At 41.6% G+C, this 21,285-nt stretch overlaps 1 protein-coding gene across 1 annotated transcript in view; it reads right to left on the bottom strand.

The window, feature by feature from the left end:
* Nucleotides 1-2,436: 2,436 nt before the first annotated feature.
* LOC127373410 (glutamate receptor ionotropic, NMDA 2C-like) overlaps nt 2,437-21,285 on the bottom strand; it is a 53,863-nt gene continuing 35,014 nt past the window's right edge. Inside the window, exons 9-16 of the mRNA XM_051417856.1 lie at nt 18,388-18,556; nt 16,392-16,545; nt 15,814-15,939; nt 13,948-14,177; nt 9,829-9,989; nt 8,362-8,549; nt 6,605-6,837; nt 2,437-5,353 (exon numbers count right to left, since the gene is read on the bottom strand). Coding sequence (XP_051273816.1) covers nt 3,797-5,353; nt 6,605-6,837; nt 8,362-8,549; nt 9,829-9,989; nt 13,948-14,177; nt 15,814-15,939; nt 16,392-16,545; nt 18,388-18,556 — 2,818 coding nt within the window. The 3' untranslated portion in view covers nt 2,437-3,796. The remainder of the gene's footprint in view (nt 5,354-6,604; nt 6,838-8,361; nt 8,550-9,828; nt 9,990-13,947; nt 14,178-15,813; nt 15,940-16,391; nt 16,546-18,387; nt 18,557-21,285) is intronic.

Below are 21,285 nucleotides of genomic sequence, written 5' to 3'. Positions count from 1 at the left end.
ACTTAAAACACACTTTATAATAAACTTTAATATCCCCTCTATGTATAATTACATTGAACAACGGAACATTTACACCAAGTGTTTAATCATCTTTATAAAACATAACCATAACCTAAATATATATATGTATCTGTATATACATATGACCACTGACAGGTGAAGTGAATCATAATGTTATGGCTGATCGGTGAATGTGTGTGTATATATATATATATATATATATATATATATATATGTGTGTGTGTGTGTGTGTGTGTGTGTGTGTACATTCATCTTCCCTTATTAAAACTATCTTAGAAATACAAAGTACTCCATTTAAACTTTTAAACCTTTAACACTGAAATCTCCCAAACTCACTTTTTTACCCCATTGTTCCTGCCCGGTTTGTTTCTCTTAATTATTAAACAGGTATTCAGTAATGTAAGTAAGTCAAAACTCTGCTAAACACAAAATTGCTAGCCCCTTATTCCGTAACCTTTTATCGTCTTCTCTTGTACTTCCATACACAGTAGGTGCCCAAAAAGTATTTCGTTAATTCCCTGTAAACACTAAATGATGGGCTGTAATTTACAGTTACACATATTTGGTCAGACAGCTTGGTGAATCCAACAGTGGATAAAAATCTTGACAGTTGATGCAACGGTACTTTTTTTTCCTTCTCCTGCAGGATTTTTCTTGATAGGAGTTCACTCAATGTTTAATTAATGAACTAATTAACTACTCTATTACTATCTGTTTTACCAACTCCTAAGTGCTCAAGAGGACGAACACCTACCAAAATTAAACAATTAATTAAAAAAATGTGCACTAATAAGCGTTATTAAAATAGAAGCAATCTCATTTTCTGATGAAAGAGTTCAGCTCTAATCTTTAATATACTGTGAGAGAGTACAATGAAATTGGACATTTGAGTAAAAGAGGGTTATTTTGGAAAATAATTTGTTCCAAAAATAAAAAAGTTGGGTTTAACATCACTTTTATTTACTCTTGTAAACATGAGTTTGTCATATTCAATTGTACCTCCCTATAAATAGCAGGTTTAAAAACATTCAGAACAGTTTCATTTGATCATTCGTTTAGTCTTTGTTCCTTAACACTAAAAACACAAAATGCCAATGATGATGACCCATTTAACTAGATAAAAAATAGCTTTGCAATACAGAAGGAGACAGCTCCTTCGTACTATGCTTCCCTTCCTTTTATACTATCAGATATTTGTACAAAAAAAGATCAAATCTACCTGTACCTTCCTTAATCCAGGCTTTATGTTAGGCCAAAAAGCATGTCTTAATTACATAATTATCATGGCATGTTGAGCCTCTTTCTGCTCTTCAGGGATGAAAAGAAGCCCAATTACCTTGGACCCTAAAAATATGGGATCTGTAGCAGAGCGGAGGATTAAATCAATATTACGGTCCAATCTAAAGCAATGCTCCAGTAACAAAGCAGAGAGTAATGGAAAAATCAAAGCGCTCAATGTTTGGACTCTCCAACATTACTCATCTGGCCTCCTGAATGGAGTCTTATCTCGTCATGACAACAGCGTAGAGAGAGAGTAATTGCCATGGCAACAGGTCACCTTGAGTTGGAGTAGCTTATCGTTACCTAAGTTAGCGTCAGGCGAGCGCTGCTGGAGATTTTAAGAAGTGTCATGCCACGCTGTCAGGCCTGACAGAAACCATGTCCACAGTTCAAACGTTTGACAGTAGATTTGAAGTTGAAGAATAACATCATTGCCACTTGATGCAGTCTCTTTTCTGCTGTGTATTTGTGTCAGTCACCAGCTGACATGTGACCCAAACACCAGAAGGATATTCCTCCAGGATGCTGCAGCAGATGACTGACCTCCATATGACAAGATCAGAGGAGGCTTTGATCGGAGACCAGATCATCATCTTCATCTCCTGTGCTGCCATTTTTTCCCTTTCTACCTCCTCTTTTTCCTCCTCTGTTTACGCCTCAAAAGAAACATTAAGAGTGGGAAATACCCTGTCTTGTCGAGAATTGAGGAGAGATGAGGAGATCGATGCTGCTCTCAAATCTGTTTGGTGAATATAACAAAACACACCTACCACCACCTTGAAAGCTCACTACATTATATCTATGTAACACATTATATTATATTATTTATACACCTCTGTTTTTGAACAAATGAAAGATATAGCGTGTCAATTACTGAGCTTTAGAGGTGCTGGTAGGCAGATTTTGTTACCTTTGGACACAGCAAACATTTTTCCCATTTCCAATCTTTACGCTAGGCTGAGCTAACTGGAAAACTTCACACTTTCTCATCTAACTCCCAGTGAGAAAGCAAATACATCTATTTTCCAAACTATTACTTCAAGACTGGCATTTGTCCATTAGAATACAATTCCCCTCTACAAAATAGACACGGACAGAAAGAAAAAGACTCTACAAAGAAGAGGCACACATGTATGTTCATCCAAAAAGGCTCTTTAATTGGTCTAAGTGATTAATTACAGGGTGAGGGAGCCAGGTAATATAGATACTAGAATAGCTTTCAATTACCTCATTTAAATTTGATCATTTAACAGTTAGAGGGGATGGGAAAAGAGGGATGATGAGGGAATATAAAAGAGTGGAATAGAGAAAGTGATGAAAATCTTAATATAGGCCAACTGATAGAGTTAACACAGTAATAACAAATATTTCAGTAAATTGGCAACAGCTTTACAAAAAGAAAAACAAAGAATGTGCCAGAAGTGTGAATAGAAAATTTTAAGTGACTATAAATTCCTATCATATGTAGAATACATGTTTATGACACTAACCAGCCTCAAATAACACATTTTATCTATATCGATATAGTATTTAGATGCTGAATTTATTTATTGTGAGGCCCTGTGTGATGTTGTGCTGTACTGTAGCCTCATACTGAGACCCAGTGAGGAACAAGAATCCATAGTTTAAGACACCTAGTGCTGGTCAGTGCTGTCCCAATACTTTCATCATTGCAGATTGTGTTCATATGGACTGCTTTCAAAAAGTCTCTGCTTCCTCTGACTCATCACTAAATGAAGACTTGAAGGGTTTAGCTCCAAAAAATTATAAATCTTTGAAGAAGTTACCTGAAATTCATTAACAGATGTCTCAAAATGATTATTTCATTCTAGAAAACTGCTGCTCTTCTGTGTCTGGAGTCAAAATGTTTTAATATTGAATGTCTTATTTTGGAATTAAACTCTTCATGTGTACGTCGCAGCTGTCTTCACCAATCTTGCTACAGTGGCTGCTTGTTTTTTGGTGGCTGTATTTAAAGAGACAATCCCTTATTCCTCTACTATTTCTCCCCAGCTGTAAACGGTTCATCTACTTGACGACACCCAAGACTGAATCCCAACCATCCACAATAAAATATACACAACACACATACAGCATGAAAACTCTGGTTATAGTTTAACCATGCGCCAACACCGTGGACTGTTGTAAATCTGAGTGCACATCGAAGCACAGAAAACACACAAGCGTTGTCGTAGGAAAGTAGCAAGTGAGCAAAACCTGCCAATTCCAGCTTTCCAGAACTTTCTTGAGGATAAATTGGTAACAGTGCAGTCTTTTTATCTTACTGTAGTGTACATCAAATAAGTCCTAAAGATCTGTAAAATTTGCAGACCCAAACTTCTATTCTTTACCACACAAAGTCACATAGAAAATCCACAATTACCTCAAGTCATAACGTTTCCCTCTTACATTAATCTAACCACTACTCCCTCTCTACAGTCTTGTCCTTTGTTACTCCTCTGTGTCCATCTTATGAGGTCGATATGGTTTCTCATCAGACCTCAGACTCCAGACTGGACACCCGTCGCCAGGGACGAAGTACGCAGGGGCTCCCCATGGGTTGACCCCCTGCTCCCTGACCTACCTTGGCCTCTGATCCAGTCTGGGATCCCTGATAAACCCCATAGGCCCCATACACGCTATCCTGGTACAGCAGAGCCCGCTGGCTTCCACATCTCCCGCCCCCACAAGCCAACAGCTGGCACACTGGGCTGGGGCTCGGGTGGCTGCTGGAGGCCTGGCTGTGCTGTTGCAGGTCTAGGGGGCCGTGGTAGAGGGGTAGTCCAGGGTATGAGTTCAGGTAGTGGGCGTATTGTCTGCTGAGCAAACTGGTAGCTCTCCGTACCATCCCCCGCCCTAACCCAGTCCCGTGTCGCACTGCTTCTCCGTATGTGGGGAGGTGGGCCGAGTGGGAGTAACGCAGCCTCTGGCCCTTACGCCCCAGGGGCCTCCTCTGGTCCTCCCTTATGTGGAGGTAGGCCTGGTTCCGTGGGAGGCACAGGTTGTTTCGAAGGTGGGAAGGGTTGTAGGCCTTTGCAGGTGTGGTTGGTGTAAGTATGCATGGGAACAGGTCTGGCAGGGTGGAAGGTGATTGGCTGGACAAGGATGACTGGGATTCGTCAAGCTGGCGCATCTGCTCGCTGCCCCAAGTCGCTTTAAGGAAAGAGGGGCGGCGGTGCCTGCGTCTACCTCTCAGCATGAGGTCCTCTGGGGGCCAGGAGCTGTAGTTCTCTACCCGAGGACACATCACCTCCCCTGAGTAGATGCTGTCGACGCTGGGGGAGATGTGGTTGTCTTGGAGGTGGTTGGCTTTGAGCTCACTCAGACAGACGGGACTCTTGTCACTCTTTTCCTGGTCCCTGTGTTTTCTCCTCTCTACATCCCCATCCTCACACTGGAAACTCTTGGACCTTCGTTTCCGCCTGGAAAAGCCTGCTTGGACGTGCTGGTTTTGAGGCGAGGAGACCGGGTGAGAAGTGTAGATGTCAGGTAGTTGGAGATCGGCGTAGGGGATGAAGGGCGAGTGAGGATGGGTGTCAACGTAGAGTCTCCCAGTGGTCTGGTAGTGGTGCGGGTGCTGATGAGGGAGCGGCTCACCCACGGCCAGGTGGGGGCTGCTGAGGCTAGACACAGGAAGTGGCCGGTCATACAGACACGAAGAAGAGTGAGTTGGTAGTGTGTAGCGCAGTGGCGTTGGCCTGGTCACACCCCTCTGCTGTTTCAGAGAGGTAACAGCGGCCAGAGGCGGGGTTATGGAGCGCTGGGGCAGTGAGCAGTGATTCTCCGTAACGTAAGCAAATCCTCCTGGCACAGCCTCTGTAGCGACTTGTGGAATACGAACAGGCAAGCTGCCACCGTGACGACTCAGCTGCTCTATGGTCTTGGTGGCGTTGTCCAGAGAGGTCTCAACATTGGCAGTGGAGACCAGGTCTTTGGCAGTGCGAAGCATCTTTAGCATGTTTGCTTGAGCGTAGTTGGAGGTCAGGTCAGGTTTAGCAAAGCCAGATGAGCGGCCAGTATCCTCCACTCCATTGAAACAACTGTAAATACCCTGAGAGAAGAAAGATAATGACAAAGAATGAAAAAGATAAAGAAAGAATGAAGAGAGAAGAAGAATGGTAAAACAGACAGGGGGAAGAGGAGTAGAGTATAAATCGCCTAATCACTTGTAATTAAATCAACAGTCAGCCATAAACTGTTTAACCTTGAATCAACCTAGCGGTCTTAAGGGGACAATTTCAAAGACGGGATTTCAACCAATTTGTGCATCTCAAAGTGACAATCCACCTCCTAACTAATAAAAACCCCACTGGCAGTAAAATAAAAAACTGATTTCATTAATATCTCATTTTATCACTGAGGCAAGACTTAGTCACAAATTCATTATGCATTCTCCCGGGACTCAAAGAAAAACAGTTTAAGCTGAGAGGATTGCCCCAATAAATGCACACGGACACACACGCCTAAAGTCCCCTGCAGAACAAACCGTCTCTAACTGCATGGACAAACACAGCCAAATCCCATGATTGCTCTCTGCTTACAGTTGGCTGAGAGATCCTGAAAGAGCCAAATTTAATTTGGCCCTTGGGGCCGCCCCATACGGATTAATGATCAGATAGTCATTTAGCCGTTAATCTGATAAAACCCGGATCCAGGCACAATGGTGTAATTACACGGCAGAGGAGCACAGAGGCTGGAGTCCGTAGACATTTCCTTGGCTGTAACTTCAGCCAGAGCTTTTTGCCTCAATAACCACATTCTCAAACAACGGCATCAACAAACTGGGAACTGATTTAGGCTAATTGCAAATGAACATTAAGCAATCAAAGTTAAATGCTGAGTAAACACCAGAATTAGCGCTGCTTTTTCTCTCCCCTCCCTTCTCATTCTTAATAAGAATGCAGTGGCATTTTCGCAAATATTTTAACAAGGCCCTCCAATGATACCGTATAATTACATGCAAATAAACATTTGCACTAATTTATCACCACATAAAAAGCCACTTCATGTCAAACAGCATATTAGACTAAAAAAGCAAGCAACCGACCACTTAGAGTCAAAATAATCAACCAGCCAATCTTTCAATCACTCAACCAAGCTGGTACTCAGCTAATCCAATTACACCCAGCCAATCAGTCACTAAACTAAATAATCACTGTAAAAAATCAGTGAAGCAATTTCTCTGCCCTACTTCCATAAACCAAGTAATCAGCAATCAAACAACCAACTGAGGATCCATAAACAACAAGCAAACCAGCTTCCTAAAAAACAACTAATCAATCAACTAATTTGCAAATCTCACCCTGCTGATGGCCAACATGAAGTCAAGTTTGTGAGACTTGTGGAGCGAGTGTCGTAGTTTCCAGTAAAGCAGGTGTTCCCAAGCGAAGACCAGCAAGCTAAGGCCCATGGCCACGAGCAGCATGTAGAAGACGCCCGCCATGTTGTCGATGTCCAGCTTGCTGCTCATCACTTCGTTCTTCTCGTTCTGGCAGATGCCCGACAACCACACAGTCTCCAAGCGCTGGGTGTCGCCTGGAGGGACGGAGGTTTATGGGAGTAGGGGGAGGAAAGAGAGAGAGTATGAGATGACTTGACAGAGTGAAGAAGAGAAAGAAATATGATAGCTTACAATAACCTGAACATAACCATTAATGTATATCTTCTTGGATGTGATACACAGTGCAGTCTTAGGATGGTTACACATTTTTGTTATTTTAGCTCCGTACTGGCCACGACATTGGATTTGAAACGTTCATTATAAAGTTAAAACGATGACTATGGACTTAGATAAAGTTCTGATATTTGGTGCCAAAGATACCGTGTTAATGTCCCATCGGAGTTGATTTCCAGTTTACAACTTGTACCTTTCATGTCAGCCTCCAAGTCATAATTATGACTGTGAAACTCTGATATAACTAACTTAAATAACACAGAGGGGTCTGAAAAATAAAAGCAAAATTAATACTTCATGTCAGCCACAGTCTGTTATTATATAGTATAGCATATAATCTACCTTCCACAACCAATACTGTATTCATACAACATCAATACCTTACATACCAGATGACGTAATATGTGACTAGTCTGTTCTAAGTCTGTGACACACATGACCTAGCGGATTGAGGTCAGGTGACAGACTCGGCCAGTGATTGGTCCTTATTTCCTTGTTTGTATATTTATGCTTAATTTTCCTAAAATTGGGGGAATATGTACAAAATGGGCTACAAGTCATACATTCTAAATATGACCAAACGAATGCTGAAAGCCAGCACTTAAAACACTTATAATGATCCATTCAAATGAATCCCAAGGTTTCCAAAGACCCAATATGTCAGGCTGACGTTTGGGAACATATAACATGTGATCAGATGGTGCAGCATCCAAAATATGGGGGTCTTGGCTTGTTTTTATACACATATTCGCAAAGATATATCCCTCTGTGGTGTAAATGCATTTCAGCATGCCAACAAAGCACCTTTTGAACAAGAAGAATTTACAGTGCTTAAATGCATCTCCATTAGCTATGATTACTGCATAAGCCTCTCCCCCAGGTCTCTGAACAGGTGGCCTCCTCTTGAGCTGCGTTCTCCCCAGTGGCCTCCAGGGAGCACGGCCCATTTTATCACTCAGTTACCGTATGCTGACCACAAACGCACTATTTATTACATCATCATGGAAAGCTCAGTGAGCGCGCGAGTGTGTGTGTGTGGGGTGCTCTTAAGCTCTCAGAGGAGGGAGGATATTAACTCCACACCGGCGGGCCGTCATGGTGAGTGTGTTTGTGTGTGTATAGGTAGGAAGGATATGTGTGTGTGTGTGTGTGAGTGTGTGTGTGTGATAGAGATAATCATATCCCTAACACTCCCTGCTGTTCTGCAGGATATTAACTCTTCCCTGTAAGCCCACTTCCCTGCTGATACAGCACACACTGAACTGGACTGATGCCAGTTCCATGGCTCCCATACAGTGTGCCATTGAGACAGAAATAAACACAAATATAGGAAAGTGTACGAGTGTGTGTGCAGGCATGGGTTATGTATCATATTATGTGCCCACCGTCTCCGAGGAACTGCAGCAGCGCCAGGTCAATAGGCCGTTTCCAGCGGGAGTCCTTCTGCAGAGCGATGCCGTATCCCGTGGTGGCAAACACTTTCCCGCTGCCGATGGTTACCAGCTTGCAGCCCTCATCCTTACCCGCCATGTAGTTCAAAACAGCAGCATCATAGATGAAGGCGTCAAGCTTGCTGCAAGCAAATAGATCATCTTCGTCTGAGAGAATTTTTAGCTCTTACATAGAATTCTATTTATATCTCAATGTTTCTCTCTTAAAGGATCCGACACTATCATTGGTTCTGCATGTTTTACCCCATTAAATACAAACGGTGTATACTTTACATTGCTGCTGATCATTTTCAAAAGCATAACACAACTTTTTAGATTTTTCCAACCATGCAGGCTACTATTGCTCAGTTCATTTGAGACACAGTCAGAGACTTGAAACTTGCTTGAGATTGCTACTCCATCACAGCAGACATGGTAGAAATGTTTTGTCAAAGTTACATGCAATGGAACCAGTCGTGAGTACTCTTCTTTACTACAACCAGGAAGAGTTTTGAAATAAGTCCATGGCTGCAATATCATTAGTATTCAAATATTAATATGACTCAGACAAACAAGTTTACAGCTACAGCTCTGTGAGGCTACTTAGGCAGAGCAGTGCTTTGAGCTAAATGCTAATATCAGCATGCAAACATGCCCACGATGACAATGTTAACAAGCTGATGTTTAGCAGGTATAATGTATACCATGTCCACCATTTTGGTTTAGATTGTTAGCACAGGCTGATTTTAGTTTTGCAGATATTTGGTCATAAACAAAACTATTTTTGTACATTTGAAATGTACCAGAATGTGTGTCTGTCAACCACGTAGATGTAGAGATACTGCTGGTGGAGTTAGATTAAAAGTCAGGGGATCACAGACGTCGTCAACAATTTTTTAGGGAATCAATCCAAAAGTTGTTGATATATTTCAGTCTGGAGCAACCGAGTGACTTTGCCCTCCAGACAGCCACTAGTGTTGCTGAAGTTGAAGGTGACAAAATGTTCCAGGCAGGTTTCAAGTATCTGAAAGATAATTTTAATTCAACCCTAGCAAAAGAAAATCAATCAAGCAATCAAAATATTGAAGTATCTGCAATTTGTAGTTAATGTGCTCAAAATGTTCAAAATGATTTCACATGTTTTAAGTTTTTTCTTTGTGAAGACTGGATGTTTGACAGCACTTTTCTATATGCAAATTAAGCTGCAGTAGACATGATTTTTTCATCTAAAAATACACCCATCACACCGGCCTAATTCACAAATAGGTGCTACAACACAAAGAGCATCAAATCTCTGTTCTGTCACCCAAATAATGATCATTATTACCGTGGTGTCTCATGTCTTCACTGGCCAGAGGATCTGGTAAATTTACCCTTTTCTCTAATTGTGTAACATAGTTAAACATTTCAGTAAAACTGTACCCGGTTTTGAGGCTTTCTAGAGCTTCTTCCACCCCCTTCTGGTTGTATTTCATCATGTGTGTGTGCATGTCGGGGTAGTTGCTGCGGATGTTCCTCTCTGTGCTCCCGTTTGGGACCGTCCCGAAGCGGAAAGGAGGGTAATGTTCATGTGGTTTCTGGAACTGTAGGGAGACAGAGGATGAGAGGAAAGGAAATGGGGTAGAAGATATGAGAGATGAGGAGAGGGAGACAAGAGAATCGAGGGAGGTTTGGTAAGGGGGGGAGTAAGAGAGGAGGAAGTAAGGAGAAAATAGAAGGAGAGGAGAGAGACTGAAGGGAGTGAGAGCAGAACAGGGGAGGGTGGGAGAGATGAGGAGCAGACAGAAAGAAGCAGGCAAGAAAATAAAAGGGATAAAAGAGATGGGTGGTGATGAGGAAAGAAACAAGGGAGGAGGTAACAGAGAAGTGGTAAGCGGACAGAGGGAGAGGGGAGGGAGAAATAATGAGGAGGAACATTTTAAGAAGAAGAGCGGGAAAAGTCAGAGGACATGGGGAAAAGAGGAGAGAGAAGGGAGAGTTGGGCCAGAGACAGAAAGGGGGAGGAATGAGAGGAGGAGTAAGGCAAAGGAGGGCGGGACGAAAGGAGAAAGGGTAGGAGTAGGGAAGGAAGTAAATGAAGAGAAAACAAGGAACAAAAGAAAGAAAATAAAGAAGAGTAGAGGGTAAAAGGAAAGGAAGGTAAAGGAAAGGAATTACGGAAAGAGGAGAAAAAAGGGGCCAGAATGAAGAAATGGGTTGGAAGGTAGTAAAGAGGATGAGGGACTACTCAGTTAAATGAAATCCAGTTTAGAGTCATTCCATTTTTTTTTCCAAGAACGACTTCATCAGCAGCCAAACTGAACAGACGTAATACCATCCCACTCACCTCAGTTTGATTAAATCTGATATCAGTCAACAAACATCTGTTTGAATCATTTCACTGCCCAAAGATGATCCTAATCCCGCTCAATCTGTTCCCGATCGAAGTTCACATTTCACGAGTTGACGTATTAATGCGGCATGAAGCAGAAATGCGTCTGTTAGAGCTCAATTAGACTGTAAACAGGAAAGATCTATTCATCTTGGTTCCGGCATTGACCTTCTGAGCCGAGCACAAATGAATGGGCCACTCAAAAGGTGAGCGTGTGAGTGGGTGTGTGTGTTAATATAATCACTCTTCAGCTGCAAATGTGGTGGATTCAGTTGAGATGGTGCACGTCATCTTTCTTTTCTATATATAATCAGCTGTTCGAACAAAAGCCCACATCACAGAGACAAGATTAGAAATTCAAGGATAGGTTCAGTCTAATGCAATACTCAGATGTCCATATGCATATTATTATTAGCATTACAAAATCCACATCGCTGTGGACAAACATGGCTTTTAAAGTTTAGTTAAAGCTAATATGAGGGCACTAAGCAGTGGTCTGAGTTAGACAAATTAAGTGTGTATTTTCCTAAGTTACTGGCTTTTTATTTCTGCTCTGTGCTACTATTCCTCTGCCATGGCTCAGCAAGAAAACGCTGACAAAAATTTCGTACTAGGACTTTAACTTACAGCATGTTCTAGGCAAAGGGACTCAAGGCCCAGCAGTGCCCGGGAAACTTAAGAACTTTACTATTAATAAAGACATTTTGACAACTAACAACAAGTCACTCATTAAGCCAGTAATCAATTACAATATTGCTTGTCTCTATCAAAAATAAACTTCAACTTTCTCAGATCATCAACCATCATGCTGTATCAAGTTAACTAACAAGCACCGCTCAGTCAAATCTCTATACCCAGTCAGTTAGATGGACAATGAGCAACTCCTCCAATCAGGTCACCAATATAAAAACCCTCTGGCCAGGACAAACACAATAAAAAAGTAAATAATTCCAACTTCTGTTGACACTCAGTTGCTTCTTTGTATTGCCTTATGTTGACAGGTGTTTCTATCATTGTATGTGTTTAAGTGTAGGCTAAATGACAGAAACACCTTTCTGTATGCAATACAGCATCACAGACTACATCCAAAATGATCATTCAGTTGAATCAACACCTCTTTCAGTTTTAACAAGAACTGAACATTATAAGCCTCATGCAGGTTGGATTTGTTGCACCCAATAAAGTGGCAACTGAGTGTATAAGAAAGCAGTTTAACACCTGCAAATATATGTACTACTTTCTGCACAGCCATACGAAACTTACGTGTTCTTAATTGTGAGCCAGTTTTCTAAATCTGAATCATAAATACTCGCTATAAGCATGCACATTCCTGTTTGAGTAATGCTGTTTTAAGAAGGTGATGAGATTTTTAGACAAATGAGCTTGAGGTTAAAGGTCTTCATGGGCACACTTGGTTCCTCTTAACAAAAACTCAACCCGGGTTATTATTCAGTCTCACTGGGTTAGGTAGATTCATGTTGCGCTGCTGAGGGTGACTCTTTGCTGTGTGTGTCAGTATTACCCGAGTGGATCAGCTATCACATGATGAATAATAATTATCACAGGAGGAAAAACGTGTTTTTTGAGGCGAGATGGAGAGTGTGAACTGTGAGGTTCAGGAAAAATTAGATAACACTTTATTTTACGGGTCTTTAATTTTCTGAATCACTTTCTAATAATTTCCAACAAGTTTCCTAAAGTACTATGTCATTTGGTACTAATTATAGGAAGAAATAGAGTGGCCAGCTGGCACTCGTCCAGTTAACTAATGCCAAGTAATTGGTAGAGTTTATTTATAGTGGACAGTGCACAAAAATAAACACTGACATTGAAAAACATTGATTCAAATGTGCTGGGGTAGTCACGACTCTCTTGTGAGTCTCGTGAACAGCAGGTTAATTGAATATGCAAAAACTTGAAATATATGAATACTATTATATTAAACCCCTGATTAGGAAATTAATAATGAATTATTAACACAACATATGTAACATAAAGCATGACATGTTTTGACTGGCGCTGCTTATTAACTGGTGATCATTATGCTGCCAGTATTGTCGTTCTCTCTCGATTTCAGTCTGTTGGGGTTGACCACATATTGAATCAGGTCTGATTATCCTCGGGTCTATTCAGATCAGGTTCTGACTGTCCACAGCTCCCTTACGGATCGGGTCTCCGTAGTCAAGTATTCTCATCATGATAGGGTAGGATATTCCACAGTCCTTTTTGAGAGGGTAGGGAAGTTGGATTGAGATGGACTAACACATTGATTTTTGTCCTTTCACTGCATTTATTAACAATAGGAAAAATATAGAATAACATTTGCCTTATCCTTTAAATCTGTGAGATGTGAACCCAGCCAGCCTACGGCCTAAATCCGCCTAATCCTCTGTCGTGTAGGATCTCAGAATTAAGGGGCAACTGAGGTTGTGTTGTGCAGGGTAATTTATATTGGTCCCTTATGCTGTGGGACATAATACATCTGCATAAAGTTAATATAGTCAGTTAATTCAACCATAGATCACTGAGGTGGCTTTGCTGATCCCCGCCGCGGAGTTGTTTTCGCTATCTGTGAAGAATGAAATGCTATCTTATAAAACTCCTCTGAGGCCGTGTTTCCGGGTTGAGTTTTTGTGTGTGCGTGTCTGTTTTCTTCGGTGGCTTGACTGTGTTTTAATCGTTTGACATTTGGTGATCTTGTTTTAACAGTGTGAGAGAGACGAGAGATGGAGACGGCACAGGGGGAATATTGATGGACAGACCGAAATACTGACAGGACAAGTCGAGACTCAGACACCATCTGTATTGACAGAAGGCAGTAATTGATTAGTCATATGTGCCACTGGGTTCCCCACTGATAGGAAAAGGACAGAGACGTTCACAACATAGTCCTTTTACTTGACTTCATCTTAAAGGCTTCCTGTGAGTCCTTTGTTTCTCTTCCGTTCATGGTTTATTAGGTGATGCAGAGTGATGAACAGAGAATACAGAAGATGAAGTGGCATGGATTTATACACAAAGACAAAGGAGTGGTTTGCTCCATATCTCATGGCTCCACAAAAGCAGCCTGCTTTCTGTATGTCTGAGTGGTCTTTCAATAACTGTCCCACCTCACAATCACTCTGAGGTTAATATTCCGCAGTGAAACAGTTGTTTATTCAGTCTCTTACCTTCTTGTCAGAGAGCCCAGACACTGTGTCGATATATTGTTCCTGGATCATGAAGGCAGCCAGGTTGGCAGTGTAAGAGGCCAAGAAGATGACAGCAAAGAAGGCCCAGACCAGGACCATGATCTTACTGGTTGTTCCTTTAGGGTTTTCAATAGGAACCGAGTTGTTGAAGACGATGCCCCACAACAGCCACACTGACTTCCCGATGGTGAACGTCGGACCTCCAGGAGCTGAGTAAAGAGAGGGAGGAGAAAGTCAGAGAGGTTGTTTCTGTGTAACAAGGTCCTGTATTCAACATGGGGACAACTCTAGACCAGAGTGAGAAAAGAGGGGCAAACATTGATACTGTAAGGTTTATGGTTTTTCATGTTGGAAAACACATTTTAGTGCTCTAGCGGTGTCTAGACGAGCAGATAGTTTTGGTTTTACTCGCCTGGGCTTTAGGATTTAATCCTCCACCCCACTACAAAAGTAGTGAATAGGATTTTGTTTGTGGCGCTCAAAGCATTTAAAAATGACTTTTAAAAATCAATGTCAAAATTTCTTCCAAGAAATAATACCTCTATTATGCTACATAATCCACAGGCCACGCTGTTAACAATGTTCTTTGTAATTCCCACCAGAAGGATACATGTAAATGTCTGTTAGTGCCTTAAAAACCATAACTAATTGGAGTGACTTCTCATTTAACCCAGCTATGGTTAAGGTTTGGTTTGGTTTAGGCATATAATCAACTTGGTTAAGGTCAGGGAACAAGCACTGTCAGTAGGAAATGAGAAGCCAACAGCAGGTTTCCCATATCAAAGTCAGGCATTTTGTTGAACCATCCAACTACCCCAACCTCATTCCACTGCAGACTTTGTGCTCTATAACAACATAACACTATTTCCTCCTTTGATCCTGATGGAGAGGAGTTATAATTCCTAAAGCTACTACAGCTACTGGTCTTTTCCAGATGGATGTATGTAACATATGTCGTTTCTTGGGAGGACAATCTTTAATTGGGACCATTTTGTTTAAGAAAGTAGTTAATCTTCATGGTTAGATACTTCTAGAGGATGAAAATGTTTTTTGTAATTTAGTTATACAACCGTTGCCATATATGTATTGACTGTCAGTTTGATAACATCAGTTTTAAGTAACGTATTTGTTTCTACACGTTGTCTCATCAAGCAAAATATGTCCGCTTTGTAGGGATTCATGAGTCATCTCATGCCCTTCTGCAAACTTCCAAACAACAGAACAATTTCACAGCCTCAGCCTCCATCGCTCTCTGCCACCAGTGCTCATGTGCAGTAACAGAGGGTGCCGCCGCCATCAATCACACTTCGATTAGCGCGGCGACGAATGCTAATTAAAACAGGAAACTGACCTTTCAGACCTGGAGACGAGGCACGCTCTGTCAGTGCTGCATTCTGGGATTGATTAGACCTCTCCCCAAAATCCTGTTGAGGAACTTTTAACGTTGCAGAACGTGCAGACGGGGCTGGATTTAACGGGACGCACACAGGCTTACTGTGAAGTGCTTTCTAAGATTAGCAAATTAAATACATTTCATGGATCTTTTTTTTTTTTTTGCCACAGCTTCTGGCTATTTTCTGGCTTTTGATCAAGTAAATGCAAATAACTGCATTTATTCTTGCCGAATTACACTCAGAAAACAGCAGACATTGCGAAATATGTGAGATTAACAAAATATGATATACATGGAAATCTGTGGAATAAATATGGATTTTACTGGAGTTTTTCTCCTGCTTACCCCTGAAGAGTTTATGCTGTAATGATCATTCACTCCTCTTTCGCCCACTGTACACAGGAGGAATACATTCTACCAGTAAAAGTGAAACAAAGAGGTTTAAAACTCACATTTGGCGCTGACCAGACTGCGGTTGTAGCCGACTGGACTGAGGTATTCGAACACAAAAACTGTCACCGCCACCACGGTCAGGCACATCACAAACATCATGACCCAAACTGCTGGGCTGTAGGGCTCTGGAGGAGGAGGAACAAATATGAAGGATTAAAGTAAGTGTCTTTTGTACTTCCTGCTTCTAAACCTCAGCCTGTGATGGGGGTCACCATATGTGTTAGGAGGATAGCTGATGAGAAAACTGACAGACAGAAATACACTTTTCAGGGTTTTGAGCTGAATTTTGTTGTTTGGGGTTTGGAAAAGGGATTTAGGTGTGTGTGCGGTACGTAAGGGGATTTAGTTGTAGGTTACAGTTATCGGCGGGATAAAAGCTTAATGGGAAGTTTCCTGAAGCGTCTGCAGAGACAGAACTTGGATAAGTAGGCCATCCTGGAAGAAAGTGGTGAGAAAGAAGGTGGTGGCAACATGGCTGACATGTACTGTACATCAAACTCCAGGATAATGGATGTTATGACCAGTTTAAACCGGCACAATCAAACAGAAATGGATGTAGAAGTTGCCTTTTTCTTACCGAGAAAGGCAGACGGGGAAACTGTCCCATTGCTGCGGGCTACCATGACACTGATACCTGTCTCAACAAACGGCACGGAGAAGTCAATGATTTCCGAACGCTCCTCGTTGATAGTGAGAGAGCCAATGGCCATATCAGCTCGTCTATAAAACACCTGAGAGAAGAAAGACAGAGATACAGAGAATAATTACGGTCAGCACTGTGAAAACACGCCATTTATACAAAACCATTGTTGGTTACTTTATAATTCAGCAAAATAGACGTGAATGGGTGTATTTTATCACAACAAAACCTGCTTTCCAGTGTCCCAAAGGACAGGCTGTCAAGCTCTTCTTTGCTGAAAAGAGAACAAACTCTGAATTTCATAAGCAATCCTTTTTGAACATGGAAGTCACAATGCAGCAAACACTTTGTGCTCTACAGTAAAGCATGACTCTAATAATGGCTGTCTGCAGAGAAATATTTGTCTCATCATCTGAGCATCCAGAGAGAGAGAGAGAGAGAGAGAGAGAGAGAGAGAGAGAGAGAGAGAGAGAGAGAGGATGCATCTCAGGAGTGCTCATATCCAAGCTCTCAAAAGCAGGAATCATCTGTTTTTAATAAATGTAGCACACACACTCACACACCCACACCCACACTCACACATACACACACACACATATACATATACCGACCCAGAGCAAAGTGCCTGCGGGCACAGAAACACAAGCTAGAAGGCTCTCTTGAGGAACACCTGTTCAGGGCATTTTACTTTCTGATGCAGTTGTGTTTGATGTAGCTTGGTGTGTGTGAGAAAAGTGTGTTTTAGTTCCACATGTATGCACGGCCTCACACCACTGACCTAGATAAAACCCATCAAAGAAAACTCTCTCGGTCATGCAATGCAACTTAAGACACTGTGCATCATTACTACCATTCACTAACCGAACCAGAGGTGGGGGAGTCACTACTTACATCTACTCAATAACTGTCCTTGTGTACAGCTTGAGGTACTCGCACCACAAAATCTGTGTAACAGCTGTACAAACTGCCTCACATTTTACAATGAATAACAGATAAGCTGATAAAAATATGGCAGTTGTTTTTTCATTTTTCAGTAACTGAAACTGACAAAGAGCATCACAACAATTTATTTAAGACATTATTTAAAGAGTTTCAGAACTTGTTCTTATTTGGTAGAGGAGCATGTGATCCTTCGACTTGAGTATGTTTTGGTGAAGTTAAACTGATACTGAGGATCTGGTGGAAGTCATATTGGTCCCTGCACTTTTATTTTATAATTTTTATGTTAAATAGGCACTAATCAATAATTTTATATTAACAATGGGTCAAATAACCATGTGTAAAGTGACAGGGGTCACTTGTATTGATGAGCCAAACTCTTTCTCTCAGTTCTACTTTACAGTTTTGGTTCATCCTATCTCTTCTCATCAACCTCATTTCCAAACCTGTAAACAACCTGCCCAGGTAGTGCACAGTGGGTTTCAACTCAGAAGTTGGTGGAGATGAAGAACAGAGCTGAAACAGAGTGAATATTACACATAAATTCATCAGGCAGTGACGAAACATGAGCCTGAATGAAGAGTAATGTTGTTTCAAGTCTCCTGAATGTGTAAAGAAGTAAATGAATGCAGTCTTGTTATCATGGCTACAGTAGGTATCTCTTAAAAAAAATATTCTTTTATCTATCCCTTTTTAAAGTTATTATTAAAGAATAGTTACTATTAAAATATGCAGTGTTCCTAAAACTATGGGTAAATATCCACTGCTGTTTTTGGTGATATCTAATATGCTACACACAAAAACTTACCTTTAATGTAATTGGGACATGCCATAGCCCAAAGCTACATTTCTTTTTTAGTTAGATCTGGATGAAAATTTTAAAACACCTTGCTCTAATAACAGTCTGTAGATGGCCACTAGGCAACTCAACACAGCTACACCAGCTGCTGTATTCAGGGATTTATCCTTTAAATAACTCAGCCCTCAATCTCACCTCCCCAATCATGCCGTTCCAAGTCCCACGGACCAGCTTGCCGTGTTTTCCGTTGGTGACCAGGTAGAGGTCATAGGAGAACTTGATGGTGCGGGACAGCTTCTTCAGGATGTCGATGCAAAAGCCCTTACAGCACAGTTTGGTGTAGGACTCTGAGTGGCCGATAATACTGTAAAAAGGATGAAAAAAAGCAGAGTCACACATACAGTACATACACTTTTGTTTTTAACATCTTGTGATTAAAGGCCCTCTCTGGCAGCTGGGAAGTTATCTTTAGCTTCATAGACTAAACCTGTTTCGTTTCGGAAAGCGAGTGCTAACGTCACGCTCACAGCGCTCAACGTCAACGGCAGCGAAGTGAAGGGCAGGCGATGGCTGGTTCATTAGCTAAAATCAATGTCTGTTAACAGGGTGTCTTTCAAAGAGACGGAGGAGACGCCTAAAAACAACACATACGCACACACCGAGGCAGTGTTGATGGAGCCCACAGTGGATGGTTGAATGACTGTGATGGCCTCTAATCAAAGGCCATTAAGGTGTGTATCATGTGAGGGACACTCACTTCCTCTATGTGACCTCGCTACTTAATGGGGTGTAGAAGAAGAGAACAGAAGGACAGGAAATGGTGAAAAGGTAATAGAATAAAAAATAACGGAGGGCCACTAAAAGCAACAGAGGACAATGAAAGTTAAAAGCAGACAGATTGAAAATGAAGTCGACAAACTTCTTGGAGAAAAAAACAACTCTTTCTTTACTTTTTTTCAATTTCATCTATCAGCTGCTAAAGTGGAGGTCTAAAATCTACAAGGGCTGAACCATGCTGTCTGTGTGTGTGTGTGTGTTTGTGTGTGTGATTGAGATAACCTCAGCATGTCAGTGAGTCAGCATAAGAGCTGAAGAGTGTTCAAAAGAGAGCACGTGAGTGATTAAACGAGCAAGACATTGAATGAAAAGTCAAGTGAGCAATTAACATTCAAGTTGATTACATTCAACAGCGTAAGAGTTCGTTTTAAACAAATTTTAAGTGCTTTTGAAAGACTCGCTTCTTTCACAGGAGTCAATAGCTCTGATAAACACAGTGTTAATTAATTGCTGCAGGAGCTGGCCACCTGTCGTCGTTATACACACTCCACTAATAATACACACACACACACACACACACACACACACACACACAAACACGCCTAAAATGTGCCACACACACAAACACACGTACACATATAGTACAGTATCCGCTGAGAATTAGCAGCAGTTGTGTTGTGTTCTTCACGAAATGCCCAGAAACTAGTGCAGCGTGGAGGGAAGCACCATAAGGGAGTTAGACCAGAGAGAGAGAGAGAAAGAGAGGGAGAGAGAGAGAGAGAGAGAGAGAGAGAGAGAGAGAGAGAGAGAGAGAGAGAGGGAGAGGGAGAGAGGAGGATTCTCAGGTGAACAGCAGACAGGAAACACATGGTGAACAACCAGACAAGGCCTGACAGGGCTGCGGCTTCAGTTTGGAGGGAAAGGAGGGCAAGAGCAAAGGAGGACAGAAGGAGGAGGAGGAGGAGGAGGAGGAGATTTGAAATTACCACCACTGTGATCACGTAGGAATAATGAAAGTTAATGTCACTGGACCACATTTCCATTCAAAAAACTATTATAAACCAACAATCCAGATCAAAAAATACACAACAGTAAATGGCCAAAAGTACGAGGACACCCAAACATTACACCCACACACTGTAGGAATTCAGCTACCAAGGCGCCCTGAATGCACCATTTACTTTATAGACACACTTTGTGAATGGGGACACTGTCATGTTGAATTTCTGCTCTCACAAATGTGCACACAAACTATCCTCCAAAAAATAATTATGAGCTGTAGCATGACGATTTATCTTAATTAGACTAAAGGGACCTAACCCAAACCATTAAAAAGAGCCCTGGACCAAAAGCGTACACACAGGTACAAGCTGTCCAATGCCCCTCACTCTCAAATTGGATCAATCTGCTGCCCAAAATTTACTTCCAGTGCCAACGCTCGATGCCAGTGCAGGAAGCTGTGTTGGAGCATAATCCCTCCCTAACCCTGACCAAAAGCTTTAGTTTGTTCCCTAATTGTAACCAAACCCTCTCCATACATTGTTTACCTGCCATAATCAAGACATTTTTACCTTAACCACAGTTGTCATGTGCAGATATTGCAGATAAAAATTGTAGATTTAAAGATTAAAAACATCAACATATTTTCATTGAATGTTTTGTACAATTGTCTTATACCAACATTTTGGCGATAGAATTGGGACGAAGCTGAGTCCTCACATTTAAGGCTCTGTCAGCAGTAACTTTTTAGCTGGATAATTACTTAAACAACTAATGAAATGATCAGCTTATTGTTTCAGCAATGCTTTACATTGAGCATCTGTCTTCTGCATGTTGTGCTACACCGTACTATATATCAGGTTGGATTTAAGTGTGGAATTCCTGCTCTTAATCAGGGCAGAGAGGTAGGCTCAGCTCTCTGGCAAAAGAAGCCATCATCTGTCCAAAGAAAGGATTTTTTAATGAGCAAGACAAAAGTTTTAATTACGCTTAACATCTGTTCTGCGGGGAAGCTGCTCAGACCAGCAAGATGAACTAATTTATATAACAGCAGTCTTCTCTCTCCCTCTCTCTCCCTTTTCTTTTCCTTCTCCATGTTTGTTGGTCACCATCCAAATGGGACATGCCAGCCAGAGAGAAATGGTGAAAGAGAAACAGAAAGAGGGTAGGATGGGATAACACTGTCCCATGCTATGACAGATGTCCCCATGTTGGACAGATAAATCTTCTTTACTGGCAATCAATGTGCCATCGCACCCAACAACAGCCGCTACATATCTCTCTCTATAATTAATGTGCCAGCCATGGTCAGCTCTG

This window comes from Dicentrarchus labrax, unplaced genomic scaffold, assembly GCF_905237075.1.
Source record: "Dicentrarchus labrax unplaced genomic scaffold, dlabrax2021, whole genome shotgun sequence".
NCBI classification, from domain to species: domain Eukaryota; kingdom Metazoa; phylum Chordata; class Actinopteri; family Moronidae; genus Dicentrarchus; species Dicentrarchus labrax.
Note: the sequence above shows the minus strand (reverse complement) of the source record. Positions and strands in the feature narration are given on the sequence as shown.